Source organism: Oncorhynchus masou, chromosome 17 (assembly GCF_036934945.1).
Source record: "Oncorhynchus masou masou isolate Uvic2021 chromosome 17, UVic_Omas_1.1, whole genome shotgun sequence".
In the NCBI taxonomy this organism is placed as follows: Eukaryota; Metazoa; Chordata; class Actinopteri; order Salmoniformes; family Salmonidae; genus Oncorhynchus; species Oncorhynchus masou.
In genome coordinates, this window is record NC_088228.1 from 25,180,950 (window position 1) to 25,200,877 (window position 19,928).

The 19,928-nt window shown below is 40.8% G+C and overlaps 1 protein-coding gene across 1 annotated transcript in view; it reads left to right on the forward strand.

The window, feature by feature from the left end:
• Positions 1-8,504, forward strand: part of LOC135558242 (potassium voltage-gated channel subfamily H member 2-like) — a 71,999-nt gene extending 63,495 nt beyond the window's left edge. Inside the window, exon 7 of the mRNA XM_064991969.1 lies at positions 8,379-8,504. Within this exon, the coding sequence (XP_064848041.1) occupies positions 8,379-8,504 (126 nt within the window). The remainder of the gene's footprint in view (positions 1-8,378) is intronic.
• The last annotated feature ends 11,424 nt before the right edge of the window (positions 8,505-19,928 follow it).

Sequence of the window (19,928 nt, forward strand, 5' to 3'; positions counted from 1 at the left end):
ACATGGTTATTCAATTATTTCATTTTAAAGGCCTGTGGCTTTCACTAAGTGAGTACTTTACAGGCCACATCACACCGCAAATAGGCCCGTGTTGATTTTTCAGTGTAACATTTCTAGTTTTGATTCAGAAAAAGGAAAAGGGGGATACCTAGTCAGTTGTACAACTGAATGCCTTCAACTGAAATGTGTCTTCCACATTTAACCCAACCCCTTTGAATCAGAGAGGTGCGGGTGGCTGCCTTATTCGACATCCACGTCTTCGGCGCCCGGGGAACAGTGGGTTAACTGCCTTGCTCAGGGGCAGAACAACAGAGTTTTACCCTGTCAGCTCGGGGATTTGATCCAGCAACCTTTCAGTTACTGGCCCAATGCTCTAACCACTAGATTACCAGTTAAATTCACTCTGTAAGAGTGTATAAGAACCCCCAGTGTTGGTGTTAATAATCAGAGTTATTGTTTTACACTGTGGAGAGTAAAACAGTCCCATCAAAACCACGGCCATCATTATCATATTTCCCAGCATGCTTTACTGCAGGTTGATTTTTTTAGGATTGTTTTTAATATCTGTGTTTTTGCATGTACATTGATTGAGTGAATAATCTTATGCTACACAAAGATACATAACATACATTTTTCTAAACTAATCCAATCAGTAAGTTAGCTTTATTGCACCTGCTACAAAAAAATGTTTGTTCCAGTTTGAATGGTTTAAGTAGTCTTCTTATCAACTTTCCTAACCCTGATAGTCATTCTGAATGCAGGCTGTGGGTGATTAAAAATTCCAACTGCTGAATATCCTAACTCTGGCTGGATTCCAATAGGAATTACACTTTGCAAACCAACATAATGTGACTTGCAGGCGTGCACAGCACTCCATTCAGAGTTACTGTGAGTCACCTATCTGTCTGGTGTTCACTGATTGTTCTGCCAACTTCAGTAAGTCTTAAGTGCAGAGCTCCTCTACGGTTGAAGAAACTTATAAAAAGACTTAGCAAACTAAAATGGAAACCTCCAGGTTTTCAGAGATGTTGAGCAGGGCTTTAGCAGGACAGTAGTTCACATTTACCTCACGCTCATTAATCATATGTTTTACTGTACAATATAAAAGACACAAGCACAGTGTTGACTGGAGGAGAATACACTTAGTCTCAAAATATAGTACATCTATTATAGGCAGTTAAACACGGCCAATAAAACTATGCCGGTGACACTGTTGCATAGACTAAAAAACACAGGGAATCCCTCCCTATTGCCTCATAGTTTCACTTACTATAACAGTGCTTCCATTACATCGACAGTGAGATAGATCTAGCTTACCTATGCAGGCGGTACTCAATGAATTGTTAGCATAATTTGCTAACCAAGCCCTCCTCTCCCATATATATTCAGTGGGCCTTATTATCCCAGTGAGGCAGAACAGAACAGCGTGGCTGGAGTTACAAGTCAGTGAGACAGTCCAGTGTCATACAGATAAGTAATACTGTACTGCAGGAAGGGCCGGAGCAGACAAATCAATCTGTGTGCTGAAGGATTGTTTACTACTACAAAGCTTAAATAGGTCTAGGGACATCTGGTGTGTGCATGCATAGTATTTATTTACAACCTTTACAGTGCACAGCAATTCTCTGGTTATTCTCTGTTACTGCAGATGGGGATAGATTTACTGGTTAAGAGACACCATAACGATGCAAATATTAGCTTTGCTTGATGAAAACTCAATGCCATAATTAAAATAATATCAAAAAAGCCTTGTGACTTTTGCTGATTGGCTTGTTTGTGTGTGGGAGGTGTTTTGGGGTACTATGTCATGTACAGTAACAGACAACCTTGCCTTCTCTTCCAGTGGCCCCCAAGGATGGAACATTTTACTTAGTTCAAATGGTCAGATGTATATGAATGCAGGTAGTGGATGGAGGGTACACATATGGTACATATGACATGTAGTTAATTCTCCTTTGGGGCATTTTGATAACATCATCGGTTTCCTGGGACGGGTCATTGAATGATTTTATAATATCAACCAATAATACATAGCATAGGTAGTACTGTATCAAACAACAACACCTCAGTTTATTTACATTACATACATTCTCCTTTAATGCCACCTCAATACTGTAGGTGTATTCTGAGAAAATCCCATTTTGAATGTTATGTACAGTACAGTATCCTACACCATCGTATGTTCTGTCCCTGACATGTGTGCAGTGTTGACAGGAAGATTGAGTCACAGACAATAATGATGTTGTTGTTATGGAAAATTAATCTGAAGTGATTGCCTCTGCTATTCTGGGGTTTAATTAAAAGCTACAAATGGAAGCTCAATGCTTCACTGTCCTGGACTAAGGCCAAAAAGGTAATATACATAATGTACATAAAGACCTTCAATATAAAGTAGCATGTCATTATGCCACTTCCGCATAAGCCAGATAAAAATAAAACACTTTTATTGAGATTACCTTTAAACAGCCAGAAAACCACTGAATAGAATACCTCACATGCCTATTGGAAACAGCTGCCACTGTTATGGCACCCTCTGTGATGCTGCCTAGCCGTAGCTTGGTCTGTCCCTAGAGCCTTGGCTTTCTCTGAACAATAGAGAAGCTGTAACATGCATTTACTATAATGTCATACATGCATGGCTTATAAATATTGTATGTATTTATATATACACACACAGGAATGTATGTGACGTCTATCTGATTGAGGAAATCCTTGCAGAGAATCACAATGGCAACATAGATTCAGAAGTCATCATAAAAGTAACTATTTGGCCACCACCACCACCACTCACTCCGTCATGTGGACTGTTGTTCCCTTAGCTACAAGCCTGAGCACAAGATAAGAGATAGATAATGGCCCTACTGGGAAAACTCCTTGTGCCTGTGAAGTTATAGAACAATGGGTCACCTTCACACACAGTATGCCCACTGAGTTGGAGGGACTGAGTGTGTGTTTCAGTGACATTGTTAACTCTGCAGATATAGCTGATGCAGAAAAACCCTAGAACCTGAGATGAGATTGTAGATGGTTGTAACTCCAGGGTGTCCCTGATAAAGCATATCCTAGAGGAGAATTGTCATCAAGGAGAGGAATATACCCTGCTGAGATGCAAGTGAACTGTTATTTCTGTGCACTGAGCCATTGCATAGCAGCTGGATGCCTATTGCTGTTGAAAAAAGAATTGGAGGGAAATGTGTCACTTTCCATTGCAATAACTTGGGTTCTTTTTATGGACTGTGTCAAACATGCAGACTCTCACATACTTATGGGAAACTCCTTTGTTTTTACAAGCCCTATCAAGCATCAAATGACACATCAGTATAAGCCCTATACTCACCACCCACATACACAAAATCAGAATGTGTAGACAGTTATATCATCCTTGCGACGACCCATAGGCTTTACAAACAAACCCTGCTTGAGGGAAAACACCCACCCAGACAGCCCACATAGCTGACGGCTTTCTTTTTAATGGAAAATATCTCCCCACACACATTTTATTTCTAAACCCAGGCCAATTTGATCATGTTAGATTATGTATCTACTCGAGTGAGTCACACAGGTAATAGTTAGTTTTAGCAAGCAGAAGCAGAATTCAGAGTATTGTGTACTGCAGACTCTCTGCTGGACATCTGATATTTTACTGTAACACATTTAGCATGTAGGATACAGCTTATCTTATCTCACAGTATTCTTTGTCTCTGTGAAAGTAAAGTTCTGATCTGGCAAAAATTTCAGCTATGTGATGTGTGTGTCTCTTGTGGGCTTTTATTGTGATACATAGACAATAGTTGGTTTAATCATGAGCATTTTGTTGTATATTTTGTTTCATTTCAATTTCCTGACAGTACTACTAATTTTTGGTAACTCAGCACAATAGTTGACCACTAGTTCAAATGTACAATACTAATGGGTATAAGTTGGGTAATTATTTTAAGACCGCTGTTGAAATACTGGCATAGTAGTTTAAACCATTCTCTCAAAAGCTTTGCCTTTGAATGGGAGGCTCAGCCCAAAACTTTCCATGTGTTTCATACCATTCCATTTACTCCATTCCAGCCATTATTATGAGCCATCCAGCTCAGCTGCCTCTTGTGGCAGTGTCTAGTGAAAGTCTACCCACCCCTTGCAGTCTTCAGATTTTGTTGCCTTCAAATTTTATTTCAACATTTATTAAATTACAGTGCCTTGCGAAAGTATTCGGCCCCCTTGAACTTTGCGACCTTTTGCCACATTTCAGGCTTCAAACATAAAGATATAAAACTGTATTTTTTTGTGAAGCATCAACAACAAGTGGGACACAATCATGAAGTGGAACGACATTTATTGGATATTTCAAACTTTTTTAACAAATCAAAAACTGAAAAATTGGGCGTGCAAAATTATTCAGCCCCTTTACTTTCAGTGCAGCAAACTCTCTCCAGAAGTTCAGTGAGGATCTCTGAATGATCCAATGTTGACCTAAATGACTAATGATGATAAATACAATCCACCTGTGTGTAATCAAGTCTCCGTATAAATGCACCTGCACTGTGATAGTCTCAGAGGTCCGTTAAAAGCGCAGAGAGCATCATGAAGAACAAGGAACACACCAGGCAGGTCCGAGATACTGTTGTGAAGAGGTTTAAAGCCAGATTTGGATACAAAAAGATTTCCCAAGCTTTAAACATCCCAAGGAGCACTGTGCAAGTGATAATATTGAAATGGAAGGAGTATCAGACCACTGCAAATCTACCAAGACCTGGCCATCCCTCTAAACTTTCAGCTCATACAAGGAGAAGACTGATCAGAGATGCAGCCAAGAGGCCCATGATCACTCTGGATGAACTGCAGAGATCTACAGCTGAGGTGGGAGACTCTGTCCATAGGGCAACAATCAGTCGTATATTGCACAAATCTGGCCTTTATGGAAGAGTGGCAAGAAGAAAGCCATTTCTTAAAGATATCCATAAAAAGTGTCGTATAAAGTTTGCCACAAGCCACCTGGGAGACACACCAAACATGTGGAAGAAGGTGCTCTGGTCAGATGAAACCAAAATGGAACTTTTTGGCAACAATGCAAAACGTTATGTTTGGAGTAAAAGCAACACAGCTCATTACCCTGAACACACCATCCCCACTGTCAAACATGGTGGTGGCAGCATCATGGTTTGGGCCTGCTTTTCTTCAGCAGGGACAGGGAAGATGGTTAAAATTGATGGGAAGATGGATGGAGCCAAATACAGGACCATTCTGGAAGAAAACCTGATGGAGTCTGCAAAAGACCTGAGATTGGGACAGAGATTTGTCTTCCAACAAGACAATGATCCAAAACATAAAGCAAAATCTACAATGGAATGGTTCAAAAATAAACATATCCAGGTGTTAGAATGGCCAAGTCAAAGTCCAGACCTGAATCCAATCGAGAATCTGTGGAAAGAACTGAAAACTGCTGTTCACAAATGCTCTCCATCCAACCTCACTGAGCTCGAGCTGTTTTGCAAGGAGGAATGGGGGAAAAATTCAGTCTCTCGAAGTGCAAAACTGATAGAGACATACCCCAAGCGACTTACAGCTGTAATCGCAGCAAAAGGTGGCGCTACAAAGTATTAACTTAAGGGGGCTGAATAATTTTGCACGCCCAATTTTTCAGTTTTTGATTTGTTAAAAAAGTTTGAAATATCCAATAAATGTCGTTCCACATCATGATTGTGTCCCACTTGTTGTTGATTCTTCACAAAAAAAATACAGTTTTATATCTTTATGTTTGAAGCCTGAAATGTGGCAAAAGGTCGCAAAGTTCAAGGGGGCCGAATACTTTCGCAAGGCACTGTATATTTTTTTCGTACTGATGTACACAACCTAATCCACATTATCAGAGTGAAAGAAAAGTTATAGAACATTTTACAAATGAATTAATTGATTGTGTATGTATTCACACCCCAGAGTAAAAACTTGATGGAAGCACCATAGGCAGCCATTACAGCTGAGTATCATTTTGAATGAGATTCTACCAACTTGGCCAACTCTTAGGGCAACATATACCCATTGTATTTGTCAAAATTGCTCGAGCTCAGCGAATTTGGTTGGGAGTCACTGATTGAAAGCCAAATTCAAACCTTGTCTCTTGATTTTCATTTAGGATTGAGACTGGACCATTCAGGAACACTCAACACCTATTGGAAAACCATTCTGGTGTGTCTTTGGCATTAACATTTTGTGTAATTGCACAGCTTGAAAATAAAACTTTGGTATTTGGTATTCAGAAGACTGAAGCAGGGTATCCTCTAACTTTTAATGGGGTTTGGTCATTTCATATTGATTTTAATCATGACAAACTCCCCAGTCCCTGCCGGTAACATGATGCTGCCACCACAATACTTGAAAAATAAAGAGGGATCCACTCCCCTGGGCAAGGTCATAAATAACAAAGCTCCCAGTCACACTATCTGGAAGACAGTAGAGGCTGGATCGACAGGTGGTGAGGCTGATGCAAGGTGAGCTCCTGGTTTATGGAAGGTCACACATGGTATGGGAATGTAATGAAGCATGGGCTCGCCTTACACACCCACTGGATCTTCTTTCACTTTATCAACTGGATTGATTGTTTAATCGCAGCACTATACTTTCCAGCTGAGATTAATCTTAAATAAATCTCCCATAGACTGATTGCCATCTCAATACTTTGGCAAGCTGCTTTTTGTTTTACAACCCTATCCCAGTCTCTCAGCGGCTCAGCGGCAAGCCAAACGGAACGAATGTGCTGCGTACTCCCTTAAAAGACCTGCGCCAGAAAAAGTGACAATATTACTGTTTGTCCATTTTGAGACACAGTAGCCAGTATACACTTCCTCAAAATACTCAGAATTAATCTACGATAACTAAAGAAATCTGTAATTCATTTTGACATTTTTGCCAAAGAGATCTTCGTCGCACAATATTACATCCAAGATGTTTGGTGCAGTATTTTTCAAGGAACAAATGTGCATGAAAACAAGTCATCTCTCATTGAATGACAACAAAGATTTGATTGAAGAATCTCTACTGTTGACCAATCACCGACGGGGTGTAGACTTCGGCTCCGAACTTTGGCCTGCCTCCAGATTTTTTTTTAGCTTGCCCGAACAGCCAAAAAAAACACCCCAAAGTCCAAAACTCACGAAAACTTCACAAATTGTCATCATAACATATGCACGAACTCCAACTACCAAACTGTTTCGGCTGGGAAGCATGCGGATGCCTTTAGTGGTACGTAAAAGGAAAGGTTCGGTTTTGTCAGCATCAATAAAAGATTAGATTAGTAGAGTAACTATGTGTGCCCAAGGTCATGCCTAAGTTAGCCAAGATGTTGCAAATAATATTGGTTTAGATACTGTTGAGAAGGTGAACCAGTCTACAGTCTCTGGTGTCTCTGAGGCAAAAATATATTATATTATTTAACATACAACATCCTATGCAAATCAGCTTAGAAACTGTTAACCACATGTTAGCAGCTGGAGGGTTAATGGGCCAGTGCAGTGAAAAGCTAGCTACTAGGTATCAGAGGCAGAAGTATCACCGCTGTGGTTCAACCACAAGGCGATGCGAAATATCTTGTATTTTAAAACCCTAACACTGTTTACATTAATTTATTTTAAGCGCATTAACAAATGTAATGCAATATGTAGCTGGTGTGACTAAGGGGGAGAGGGAGGGAAAGGAGAGACGGGGGGAGAAGGTTTATGGAAGTCTGTTGGTGTTTATTTGGGGAAAGGGGAAATCAATCAAGTCCTGCAGCTGGCCTGGTGATGGACTGAAGAGGTGGAAATTAGGAGAGGGGAGGAGGAGGAGGAGGAGGAGACAGAGCCAGCTGCAATTACAGCTGATCCTGAGTGGTACAGCGCTTTTACAGAGGCGAGAAAAATAGGAGGGGAAAGAGAGAGAGAAAAAGACGAGGTTGGGGAGAGAGATGGAGGGAAGGGCGAGTGGCACCTCACAGATACAGCGAAGCAACTAAAAAGTAGAGTGAAGACTCTACTCCGAGAATGAGAGAGAAAGGGAGAGCAAGGGAGAGCAAGGGAGAGAAAGGGAGAGCGAGGGAGTGAAAGGGAGAGAAAGAAAGAGGGAGAGCTCTCTGTCTCTGGACATGACATAATTGATACTCATACTGCACAAGGGAGAATATGAGGCGGTAGAGTGAAAAGAGAATGGGAGAAGACCATGATGAAGTGACAACAATTCTCATGAGGTGGAACCGCACCGGAGCACCTCTTCTCCTGGGGACGTGTCAGATCATTAAGACAAAGGAACATTAGCAGGAGAAAAAAAGGGGACTTTGGTTCAAGACCTAAAGTGAAGTTGATGACAGGACAAATAACACAGATGGACCATTCACTTTGTTTATCTCTCTTTGGACTCAGATTGACGGAACCCTAAACAGCCCTGTGTGGATTCACAGCACAGAGAAGCACATAGCCTGTGAGTGTGAGCTCACCCAGGGGAGGGCACGGGGTTGTGAGATTGGGGAGATGAGTCTGGGAGGATAACAAGCAGCTGTGTGGAGGAAAGAGCGGGCAGAGGAGGGCAGATCCACCATGTCCCTCAGTGGAAGGGGCAGTATATCCCAGGATGGGGGGCCAGTGGCCAGCAACGAGCGCCGGAACACACGAGTGAAAAGGGCTGTCCGCATCTCCAGCATCGTTGCTCAGGAGGTGAGTAGCCGGACTCTGACCTGGCTGTGAGACTGCATGGGACCACGGGCACTATTGGGAGAGAACAAGGGCATTCAAATACATCCTAACTTTCAGTGGCTTTTCTATTTTAACATTTGGTCTGTCAGGGATTAGTGTTCAGTTAAACAGAGGCACATTAATTGCTGTTGAAGGGGTATCACAACTATTATTTTGCTATGTGCATCAGCCTATTTTATCTTTGTATTACCTTAATAGTGTATACTCTCTTATTCTACTGTACAGGGTGCTTGAACAGTTTATGTCATACTTAAGGCATATTCAAAGAAGATGGATATGCTCCAGACAGTGTACATCAGTATAAAGCCTATTCAGTGTGCTTCAGTCTGTGGAGGTTAGATTCAATACAGACAGGTTGTGGCGTTCCTTGGTGTGTCTTACTGGAATTAAAAACATTTTGTGTTGGGGCCTCCCGAGTGGCACAGTGGTCTAAGACACTGCATCGCAGTGCTAGCTGTGCCACTAGAGATTCTGGGTTTGAGTCCAGGCTCTGTTGTAGCTGGCCGTGACCGGGAGACCCATGGGGTAGAAAAAAACGTTTTTGATCCATGAGTATTTCTACTTGTGATAGGATTATTGGTCATAAGCTGTATTTACCTGTACAAATGCCAACAAACAGTTACCCAGGGCTATACTACTACTGTGTGTGTGTGTGTGTGTGTGTGTGTGTGTGTGTGTGTGTGTGTGTGTGTGTGTGTGTGTGCCCATGCATGCATGTGTTTATGTGTTTGAGCAGGTACATAAGTACATTATTTGCATGCCTGTTTTATGTAATATTATATTCTAATGTCATCAGTACATTAATATAGTAAGCTACATGGTCTGTTATTCTAACCCCAGTCTGTTACGCTAACCTCAGTTAGTGTTATGCTACATCCTGTTGTGACTACCATTCTCACTGTTATTTTTGAATAAAAGCCACTCAACAATGACAAACTTAAGGGGCTTGTTCTAAACGAGTAAGCATTTCAGTGTTAGTCTACACCAGTGGAGGCTGGTGGGAGGAGCTATAGGAGGACGGGCTCATTGTAATGGCTGGAATGGTATAAAAAGAATGCTGTCAATCATGTGGTTCTCATATGATTGACACCGTTCCATTCCAGCCATTACAATGAGCCTTTCCTCTTATAGCTCCTACCACCAGCCTCCACTGGTCTACACCTGTTGTTTACGAAGCATGTGACAAATAGAAATTGATTCGCATAATGGTTAATGTACTTCCTCTCAGAGATGCCAGTGTCACTTACGTAGCACACACCTTGCTCCCCTCAAAAAATGTAATTTTTATTTATTTTGGGGGTGGGATTGGTCCCCCCCCGGACATCGGCCCCCAATATAGCATATGAAAACATCAATAGCCATGAATTAAATGTTTAGAATTACAGAATATTAACTTCAAAACTACAAAATGTATCTCAGCCTCATGGCAAATATGTGTACATTTAAGGGAATTTTATAAGGGAAAATATTTATTTTGGGAATTATCAAAATACATTTAATATTATGCCTGGAAATGAATTTGTCCAGAGCAAAAGATCCCAACTAAAACTCTAAAAAAAAAGGTGTATTTATTTTTTAAATTGGCAATAATGGATATTAACTGAAAAAGTATCTCGGACATGCTGAGAGATGAGTTTCGGATTGATCTGCCAAGCTTCTGTCTATTTGAGCTGGTCAGTATGTGTAGGTAATCCTGTCTAACGCAGCTCTTTTTTAAATATATTGCGTAGTAGAACTGCATAAGTATTGCTCTCCACTTTCTGGAGGACCGAGTTTTGAAATCAGTGGAATTAGAGTATGATAGCTAAGGACACCTGTCTCGGGATTACATCTTCAAATGAAGGGCAACCATGGCATCCATGACAGAGAGGGAGAAGCGTCCATCCATATATAAAGGTAAGAGAGTCTAGCTAGCTACATTTTCCGATATTACACTTTTCTAATTTTGTCAAAAAGTAGCTAGCTTGCTAACTTTAGCTGGCTGGCTCACTAGCTAATGTTACGTGTATGATATGTTTAGTAATATTATTTGTATCTCAAAGCCATTTGCTTTGCTAGTTATAGCCTAATGTTAGCTAGCTAACATTGGACATGGTTGGTTAGCTAGCTGCAGATTCATGCAGGCTAGTAACATCATGAGTTGTGATTAAGGTTAATTGTTTAGCTAGCTGGCTACATGTCTTAACAAAAGACTCCACTATGCAAGTATTCATTTTGATAAAATGTTCATGATGTCACTGCGACAGCTGTTGATAGACGTAGCTGGTAAATTCACTCTGGCAGAATAACTGACAAATTTACGATCGATATGGCCGATGTCAGTAAACGTTGGCAAAAAAATAAATTGTTGCCATCAGCACAATTGCAGTCACCAACGCCCTGGATTACATAAAAACAGCCTAACCAGCTTTGCTATGGCGAGTAAAATGGTCAGTGAGCTTTTCTCTCATTTGTGTCTGGAAGTAGCTAGCAAGCTAGCCAACGTTAGCCAGTTAGCTTGAGTGCTGACTGCTGTTAGGACAGAACGCTCGGATCAACCCTTAAAGAGATGGATGGGGCTAAAGCTTAAGAGGGTGTGACCGATGCTGAATGGGTGTAGATAAAGAAGAGCTCTCCAATTGGTGTACCAAAACAATCAAAGGCCTCTTTCTTAAAAGTGAGGTTACAAGTTTATCAACTTTCAAAGCAGAATTACTTTCCCATTGTTCCTCAACTGTAGTGTATGATATACCATTTTCTAGCTCGGAGTCTCTACTTTTATCCAATGTAAAAAAGAACCATTTAAAATGTTGCTGCATAAGACCGAATCGAACCGGTAGGTCACATATGGTTCTCTCTGCCCCATAAAAAACAACAACAATTAAACAAGTAGTGGCCTTGGACCTTGCGGTGGGCCCTGCAAAACTGTGTGACCATCAGACGATTAGGGGGAAGTTGCACCTGTATGCTTTTCTAGGGTAACTTTAGCCTTTTTCCACTAAATGGTTAAGGTTTGGATTGGGGGAGGGGAAGCTGATCCTAGATCTGTATCTAAGAGAAACTTCACCCTGGGGTGGACATGGGGTGGAATCTGATGTTGTAAACAGATAACTCATAGCACTACATCATGCTGGAATTGAGTCATGAGTCGGCGAGAGACAGTGTTTAGTTTTATCCTCGGCAAGTCATTAATCCATCCATAGTGTTAACAGAAACAAGACAAGCATTTCGCTGTAAAGCTTGGTGAATTGAAAATAAATCCAGCAATGGCTCACACAGGTGAATGTCCACCTACTGTCCAAAAAAAGAGAGAAATGGTTCTTATGAGACTAGTTATAGTAATGGTTCATCATAGTCATCTACGTACTTGGAGACACAGATGAGTTATAGTGTGGATAACCAAAGACTGCTACATAACCAAGTATATGTAGCACAGAGTGCACAGTAGGGGAGTTTCTCCGGTCAAGGAACCAACATACATCTTGGCAAAACAGTGCCCTTGAACACCATACTCAGTCAGTAAAGCATAACGCAACTCATGCCCAGGCAGCCAAGCAAACGGAATCCCATGTCCCAGGGGCCCTTGTGCAGGAAGATTTATTGCAGGCTGGATAAGTGGGCCTCCCCTGTGCTGTGCAGTGCAAAGCAGAAGTGCTCACTTGTTACTGTGACTAGAAGTTTCTACCACAAAAGGACATGTCCTGCAATCTTAGAAAAAAGGTTTCCAAAGGGGTTATTCGGCTGTACCCACAGGAGAACCCTTTTTAGTTAGAGGTATAACTATGTTGGGTTCCATGTAGAACCCTCTGTGGAAAGGGTTCTACATGGAACTCAAAAGGGTTCGTTCTACCTGTAACCAAAAATGGTTCTTCAAAGAGTTCTCCTACGAAGACAGCCGAAGAGCCCTTTTAGGTTCTAGATATCACCTTTTTATTTTAAGAGTGTATTTAAGAGAAATAGAGGTTTGGATGTTGGAAGTGTTTTTTGTCTCTTTTACAATAACCCTGTTCATTGTCTACTGTATGTCGGTGATACACTGCAAAGGTATGTCAATCCCAACACGGAATAATATAATTTTGTAAGTATATTGTCTTACATACTGTAGGGGAGAACCGGGACGAAAGTAAAGTAACACTTTGTTTTTTTTCCTAATTACTCAGAGATCAATATAGCTGGAGACTCCATATTTTTATATACAGTACCAGTCAACAGTTTGTACACACCTACTCATTCAAGAGTTTTTCTTTATTTTTACTATTTTCTACATTGTAGAATAATAGGGAAGACATCAAAACTATAGTAACCAAAAAAATGTTAAACAAATCCAAATATATTTTAGATTCTTCAAAGTAGCCACCCTTTCCCTTGATGACAGCTTTGCACGCTCTTGGCATTCTCTCAACCAGCTTCACCTGGAATGCTTTTCCAACAGTCTTGGAGTTCCCACATATATGCTGAGCACTTGTTGCTTGCTTTTCCTTCACTCTGCGGTCAAACTCATCCCAAATCATCTCAATTGAGTTGATGTCGGGTGATTGTGGAGGCCAGGTCATCTGATGCAGCACTCCATCACTCTCCTTATTGGTCAAACAGCCCTTACACAGCATGGAGGTGTGTTGGTTTATTGTCCTGTAAAAAAACAAATTATAGTCCCACTAAGAGCAAACCAGATGGGATGGCGTATCGCTGTAGAATGCTGTGGTAGCCATGCTGGTTAAGTGTGCCTTGAATTCTAAATAGAATCACTGACAGTGTCACCAGCAAAGCACCATCACACCTCCCCCTCCATGCTTCATGGTGGGAACCACACATGTAGGGATCATCTGTTCACCTACACTCTCACAAAGACACGGCGGTTGGAACCAAAAATCTCAAATTTGGATTTATCAGACCAAAGGACAGATTTCCACCAGTCTAATGTCCATTGCTTGTATTTCTTGGCCCAAGCAAGTCTCTTCTTCTTATTGGTGTCCTTTAATAGTGGTTTCTTTTCAGCAATTCGACCATGAAGGCCTAATTCACACAGTCTCCTCTGAACAGTTGATGTTGAAATGTGTCTGTTACTTGAACTCTGTGAAGTATTTATTTGGGCTGCAATCTGAGGTGCAGTTAACTCTAATGAACGTATCTTCTGCAGCAGAGGTAACTAACGCTCTGTCTTCCTTTAATGTGGAGGTCCTCATGAGAGCCAATTTCATCATAGCGCTTGATGGTTTTTGCGACGGCCCTTGAAGAAACATTCAAAGTTCTTGAAATGTTCCGTATTGACTGACCTTCATGTCTTAAAGTAAGGATGGACTGTAATTTCTCTTTGCTTATTTGAGCTGTTCCTGCAATAATATGGACTTGGTCTTTTACCAAATAGGGCTATCTTCTGTATACCAGCCCTACCTTGTTACAGCACAACTGATTGTCTCAAACGCATTAAGAAGGAAAGAAATTCCACAAATTAACTTTTAACAAGGCACACCTGTTAATTGAAATGCATTAAAGGTGACTTCCTCCTGAGGCTGGTCGAGAGAATGCCAATAGTGTGCAAAGCTGTCATCAAGGCAAAGGGTGGCTACTTTGAAGAATCTCAAATATAAAGTATATATATATGCATATTTGTTTAACACTTCTTTGGTTACTACATGATTCCATATGTGTTATTTCATAGTTTTGTTGGATATGGATATGGAATCCATTAGCAACTGTAAATTCATTTATAGGGTAAATGAGTTGAAATGAAAGTGGAATTTCACCCTGGCTCTGCCATGGCATATAATTATTACTATAATAGCATTACTTTTTTGTCATAAACATAACAATTATCCAAACCGCAAGCTAGAACTAGCACATTTTCAATTCACTGGTAGAATTGGGAAGTTTTCGACTTTCTGTGTATTCCTCTGCTCATAGTGAACCACAAAGTCCGACATTCATAGCGAATGCAGATACGGTCCGCTAAGGTAGATGATGGCAACGTGGATGATGGCAACTGTGATGATGGCATTGTGTACTTTGAGCGAACAACACACAGCAATCTCAGAACTCCTGAAGGCAAGTGTTTTTGCTGTTGTTATTGTTGACAATGTTTGTTTTTCACAAACCTTTGTCATAATGCCTGTGAGGTGTTCTGTGTCTGGCTGTGCTAATTACAAACAAGTGTGAAAATGTGTTATCTTTCACTATTCTACCTACCAGAGATTTACCCCGATGCTGCCAGTGGCTTGCAGATATCAGGAATGATGCCCCCTACCATACATTTTTTCCCCTTAACAACAAAACGGAAGATTCTCGATTATAGGTAACCTAACTGGATTTTATGATTTAGCTCATGGCTTTGAGTTCAATACAGGACTATAACATTAGCTAGCTAGCTAACATTACAGTATTGAACTCTGAAAGCCATCAGCTAAATCATATAGCTATCTTTTTTGTTATACACACTCTCAATCAATTTCACTTATGCCATGGTAGTCACTGCTAGACTGGTAGCTACCTTCAGCAGCAGAGTAAACATGTTTGTTCATTATATCTTTGACTGACGTTATCTAATACAAGCTCGCTAACGTTAGTAAATAAAAGTAACTCAATCTGGTAGGCATCTATTACACCCTTGCCTGGAAAACACTCCATTACTAAAAAAGGGAATTGTCGATATAGCTAACAAACTCTGTTTTTGTGTTGGTAGCAATGATGAATCTGTATAAATCATCTATGATTAGTTAGTTGGTTCTCAGTCAGTTTCAGCTGGCTAGCAATCTTCCTGCCAATTTGATGATGCTAGTTAGCTAACATTAGCTGACAATATTGAAATGTCCATGTTAGGTGTGCTATGCTAGCCAGTTTAATAGAGATCAATACAATTAGTGGGGTGGTTAAATTGTGTATTTTGTTGTAGATATACCAAGATGTCCTACCAAGCTGAGAGCTAATATTTACAGTAAGCATGGCATAAACATGAATTAGGTAGTGTTTGCATGGTTTGTGTTATGGTGTTAGAGGTAGCCACAGAGTACCTTCCTTCCAGACCATGTCATCAATTTAGTCTACCCCTCATCTGGAGTCATTCCAGTGACAGTGCCCTGCTGAAAAATACCCCAAAGTGGTGGCATTTTGGGTACACGAGCATGAGGGAGGGGAAACCTTGTGGTTATGAAGCACAACAAGATTGTGGGACAGAAACCAGCAAGGGACACTGAAAGGTATAAAATCAAGACTACAACAGTAATGACACAATCACTTCATTCCTCTCTCTGCTGATTCTAAAAACACAATACAAAGACATCTGCAAAGGTCTGCTATTGACAAGAATGATCTGTCAGTCAATGGGCTGGGGGAGGTTTACAGACAGTACTTTGAGATGAGGAAGGGGATTTTGGTAGTGCAGGGTTGTGCTTAGACAGTAAATGTATTGTTGTGTATGACAACAATTGAGAGATGCCATTTCTCCTCAATCTACCATACACGACAATTCATACTGTGTAAAAACTGCCCTGCTAACTATGTTGACTGATCTTTCCTCTCAAAATCAGCACTTATTGTCCCTAAACAATACGCTAGCCGGTCCCATTCAGTTGACACCTTTACCAACAAAGGCGTGTTGCCCTACGTTCCTTCCACAAAACATGTCAAATGCTAACACCACAACCATGTCTTTCCAGGAAATGTGCAAAACCAGCAAATGTTCTGCAACAGTTGGTGGTTAAGATGCCATACACCACTTTCCGCAGAACCTTACCCAGCTGGCCGTTCAGACAGGACAAGATCATTTGCCATAAGTACAGAGTCTCAGCTTCCCCAGCCCACCATACCAAACACCATTGCCAGTGTACTGAAGCAGAATAAAGCCCAATTCTGATCTTTTTTTCACTATTTGGTCTTTTGACCAATCAGATCAGTTCTGAAAAAGATCTGATGTGATGAAGACCAATTGGTGCAATAATGATCAGAATTGGTCTGCCTGTGTAAACGCAACCAATGTGGCTCAGCATAAGACCATGTTGCACAAGGGTCTCCAACCCTGTTCCTGTAGAGCTACCCTCCTGTAGGTTTTCGCTCCAACCCCAGCTGTAACCAACCTGGTTCAGCTTATCAACTTACAGGAAGGTAGCTCTCCAGGAACAAAGTTGGAGAGCCCTGATGTAGAACCACTATAAAATAAATATGGATATTTTCTATCAATCTTTGAAATTTGTCTGCCTTTATGGATTCACAGAAGATATTCATAAGCTGTACAGATACTAAACTTTCCGATATCCAAAGAATATTTGTCGAAATCTAAAATACAGGGAGTTAACACTGTTTAATGTTAACTGACAACATCTTGTCTATTTCAAGTCTTCTCTCATTGATCGAGAAAGGTGGGTGTCCACCACAAAGTGCTGCATGTCATCATAACATAACTGTCTAGATCAATGGGAGAAGACTTGAAATAGACAAGATGGAGGCAAAAATACATACACATTTGTTGGATTACTTCATGGGGCTCATGAGTCAACTGCTTGAAATCCAGCATAATGTCTAACCCCTCGAGAGAGATACAGTTCACGGGATACAGTTCTGCTACAATGACACATGCAGGCAAAGTAATTCTGTTTCTGTATCTAGAAATAACTCCAGGAAGGCACCACACGGTATTGTCCAAGACAAAAATATTGTACTGTGCCAGCATAACATGAACATTGGGGTAGACTAGTTGAACATGCATACATGTGGACAGGCACAGATATTACAACAATATCTAGCCTAATAATAGAAAGAAATATGGCATAACCCTCAACCTTTGCACAGTGACCAGACCGTACAAATGAGCCTAGGTAGGTAAGCAGACAGACATGGCTGTAGATAGACACTATCAGGCACGCATAGGCAAATCCTCATCAATCATGTTACACAGCTAGCTAGTAAAATTATTTACCGTTGCTGACATTACACATGTTTGCTAACAAGTTACAAATGTGAAGCGAGGTGCATAAGTTAGCAGTTGCCAGGCTAACTAGCTAGCCAACTCCAGTCATGCTAACATTTGGTGGTAAACCTAGCTTTAGGTGACTGGTTGTAACTTTGTAGCTTGCCATATCTATGACTAAAAAGAAAATAGGTTTTACAATTGAGATACAAAAAGATCTCTGATTGTAAAACCTTTTCTATTTTTAGTAATAGATATGGCTACCAGTAGTTGTTTAGCTAACTTAGCTAGCGACCTAGCTAGGTAAGCAAACAGAAGCATTATTTGATTTCCTCCCACTGTAACACAGTTTATGTTAGCCAGAAATACACAATATGGGTTTCAGTAGATAAACGAAAGTTAGCTAGCTAGGTGGCTTGCAGGAAAAATAACTTACTTAGCTAGGCACTGTAATTTTCATCTGCCCTCTTGGTGCTTGCATTGTCTGTGCGCTTCTAACATTAGCTAAATCCAACTCTTTGTTTCGAATCCTCTTCAGTCATTTCCAGTTGAAAAATATAGTTAAATGTCACCATGTAGTTAATAGAACATTCTTCATCGTCAAAGTTTTGTTGACGAGAGGAATCACTTGAAGCCATTGCTTCTGGTCAGTACTTTCAGTTTTGCCAAAAGGATTGTGTTAGTGTCTGCCCCCCTTTTAAAAAAAGCGCTCAACACAAGTTGTAGTCTCAGAGATCGTAAAAAAATGTGTCTACTTGTATATTTAGCAACGAATCTCCCGATAGGAACATTGCTGAAAGACATCCGATGGTGCTATCGAACAAGTACAACCACATCTACACGCACAAAGATGTATAGAGCAATCAGTATGACATACAATCTTCACGAAATGCCACAAAGCAGATGTATTTATTTTTAGATCTTGCACCCACCTCATCAATACAGCGGAAGCCATCATAGAGTGTATCATTCACCGCCCGAAACCCAAACCTGCCTTCCTCCTGGTTAATTATGTGTGAAACACATCTCACTGTCCTAGGAATACCTTGGACTCCCCAGGGTGAACTTCCCCATTAAATAGACAGAGAACAGAACTACCATAACTTTACTTTTGTTAGTACAGGCAGGGCGGGACGGGGCGGGAGTAACAGCTGGGGAGAAGTGTACAAGTGTCTTATTTCCATGTTTCTGGTTTGTAATGGTCGTTACTTTCAACAAATGTACTATCAAGTTTGTGTCGATTTCTGTTGATAACTCGTCAAAACATGGTTGACATGGGCTGTTTCTTTTGGGAGGTTGTCCTCCACATTAGGAACTTGCTGACTTCATTACGTAATTCTAGTTTCTGTGTTATCTGAGAAAATGGCCGTGTTACTTTCACCCCATGTTGCTTTCGTTCCGGCTCTCCCCTAGTTAATGAGCAGTCTTATATTGTCTCTGTATTTCTCTGATGTTTCAGTTGGTGTCCAACATTGGTCCATATCAGAAACTTAGGATGCAGATATTTAACTTTTATAGAACAGACTAGAATAACACCTCAGTCTGCCACATCTGTCACTCAAAAATCTGCTGACGCCAGAGTGGCTAAATATGACTGTTTGTATTACTGTTATTGTTCACAATACTGCTGAATAAAACCAGACCACTACTACCTCACTTTGGTCATAATGATATGGCATATAATAAATGAGAATTGGAGAAGATTTTTTCACAAGGGTAGCACAGTTCACGAGAACCCAAGTCAGGTTTTTGTTGAAATAGAATGTTGAAGTAGATTATCAGTGGTCATCTGTATTAGGGTACATCCCAAATGTCAACCTACTCATTTAGGACACTAATGTGCACCCAGGGCCCATAAGGCTGTGGTCAAAAGTAGTGTACTATATAGGGAATAGGATTGCCATTTGGGACACAGACTTTGGATGCACATTAGGTCATGCATTGTTACAGCTGGGTGGACTAATCTAGAGTGTTGATTAGGTTAGAGGCTGATGAAGGCCCCATCCCTCTTGCTATTGGACGGCTTCTAAGGACTCTGAACTACTTCAAGGGGAGAGTCAGGGTTTGAGTCAGGAGATGCTGAAGGACTCAGGGTGGATTCAGGACAGAGAGTGGTGTCAGGGATCCTATTGGCTGGTGGTTCCATTCTCGGAAGCATCAGTCAGAATGACAAATCTCTGTAGAGATGCTGATTGAATCTCCCAAATCCCCAAAGTCGAAATAAACAGAGAAAGAAAAAAATCATCAAAATCTAGAAAGAGCACTGGAGAGGTATAGCAAGATGCAGTCTGAACTGAAGAAGTTCATTTTCAGTTTGCCATTGAGGACAGGAAATCAGACAAACA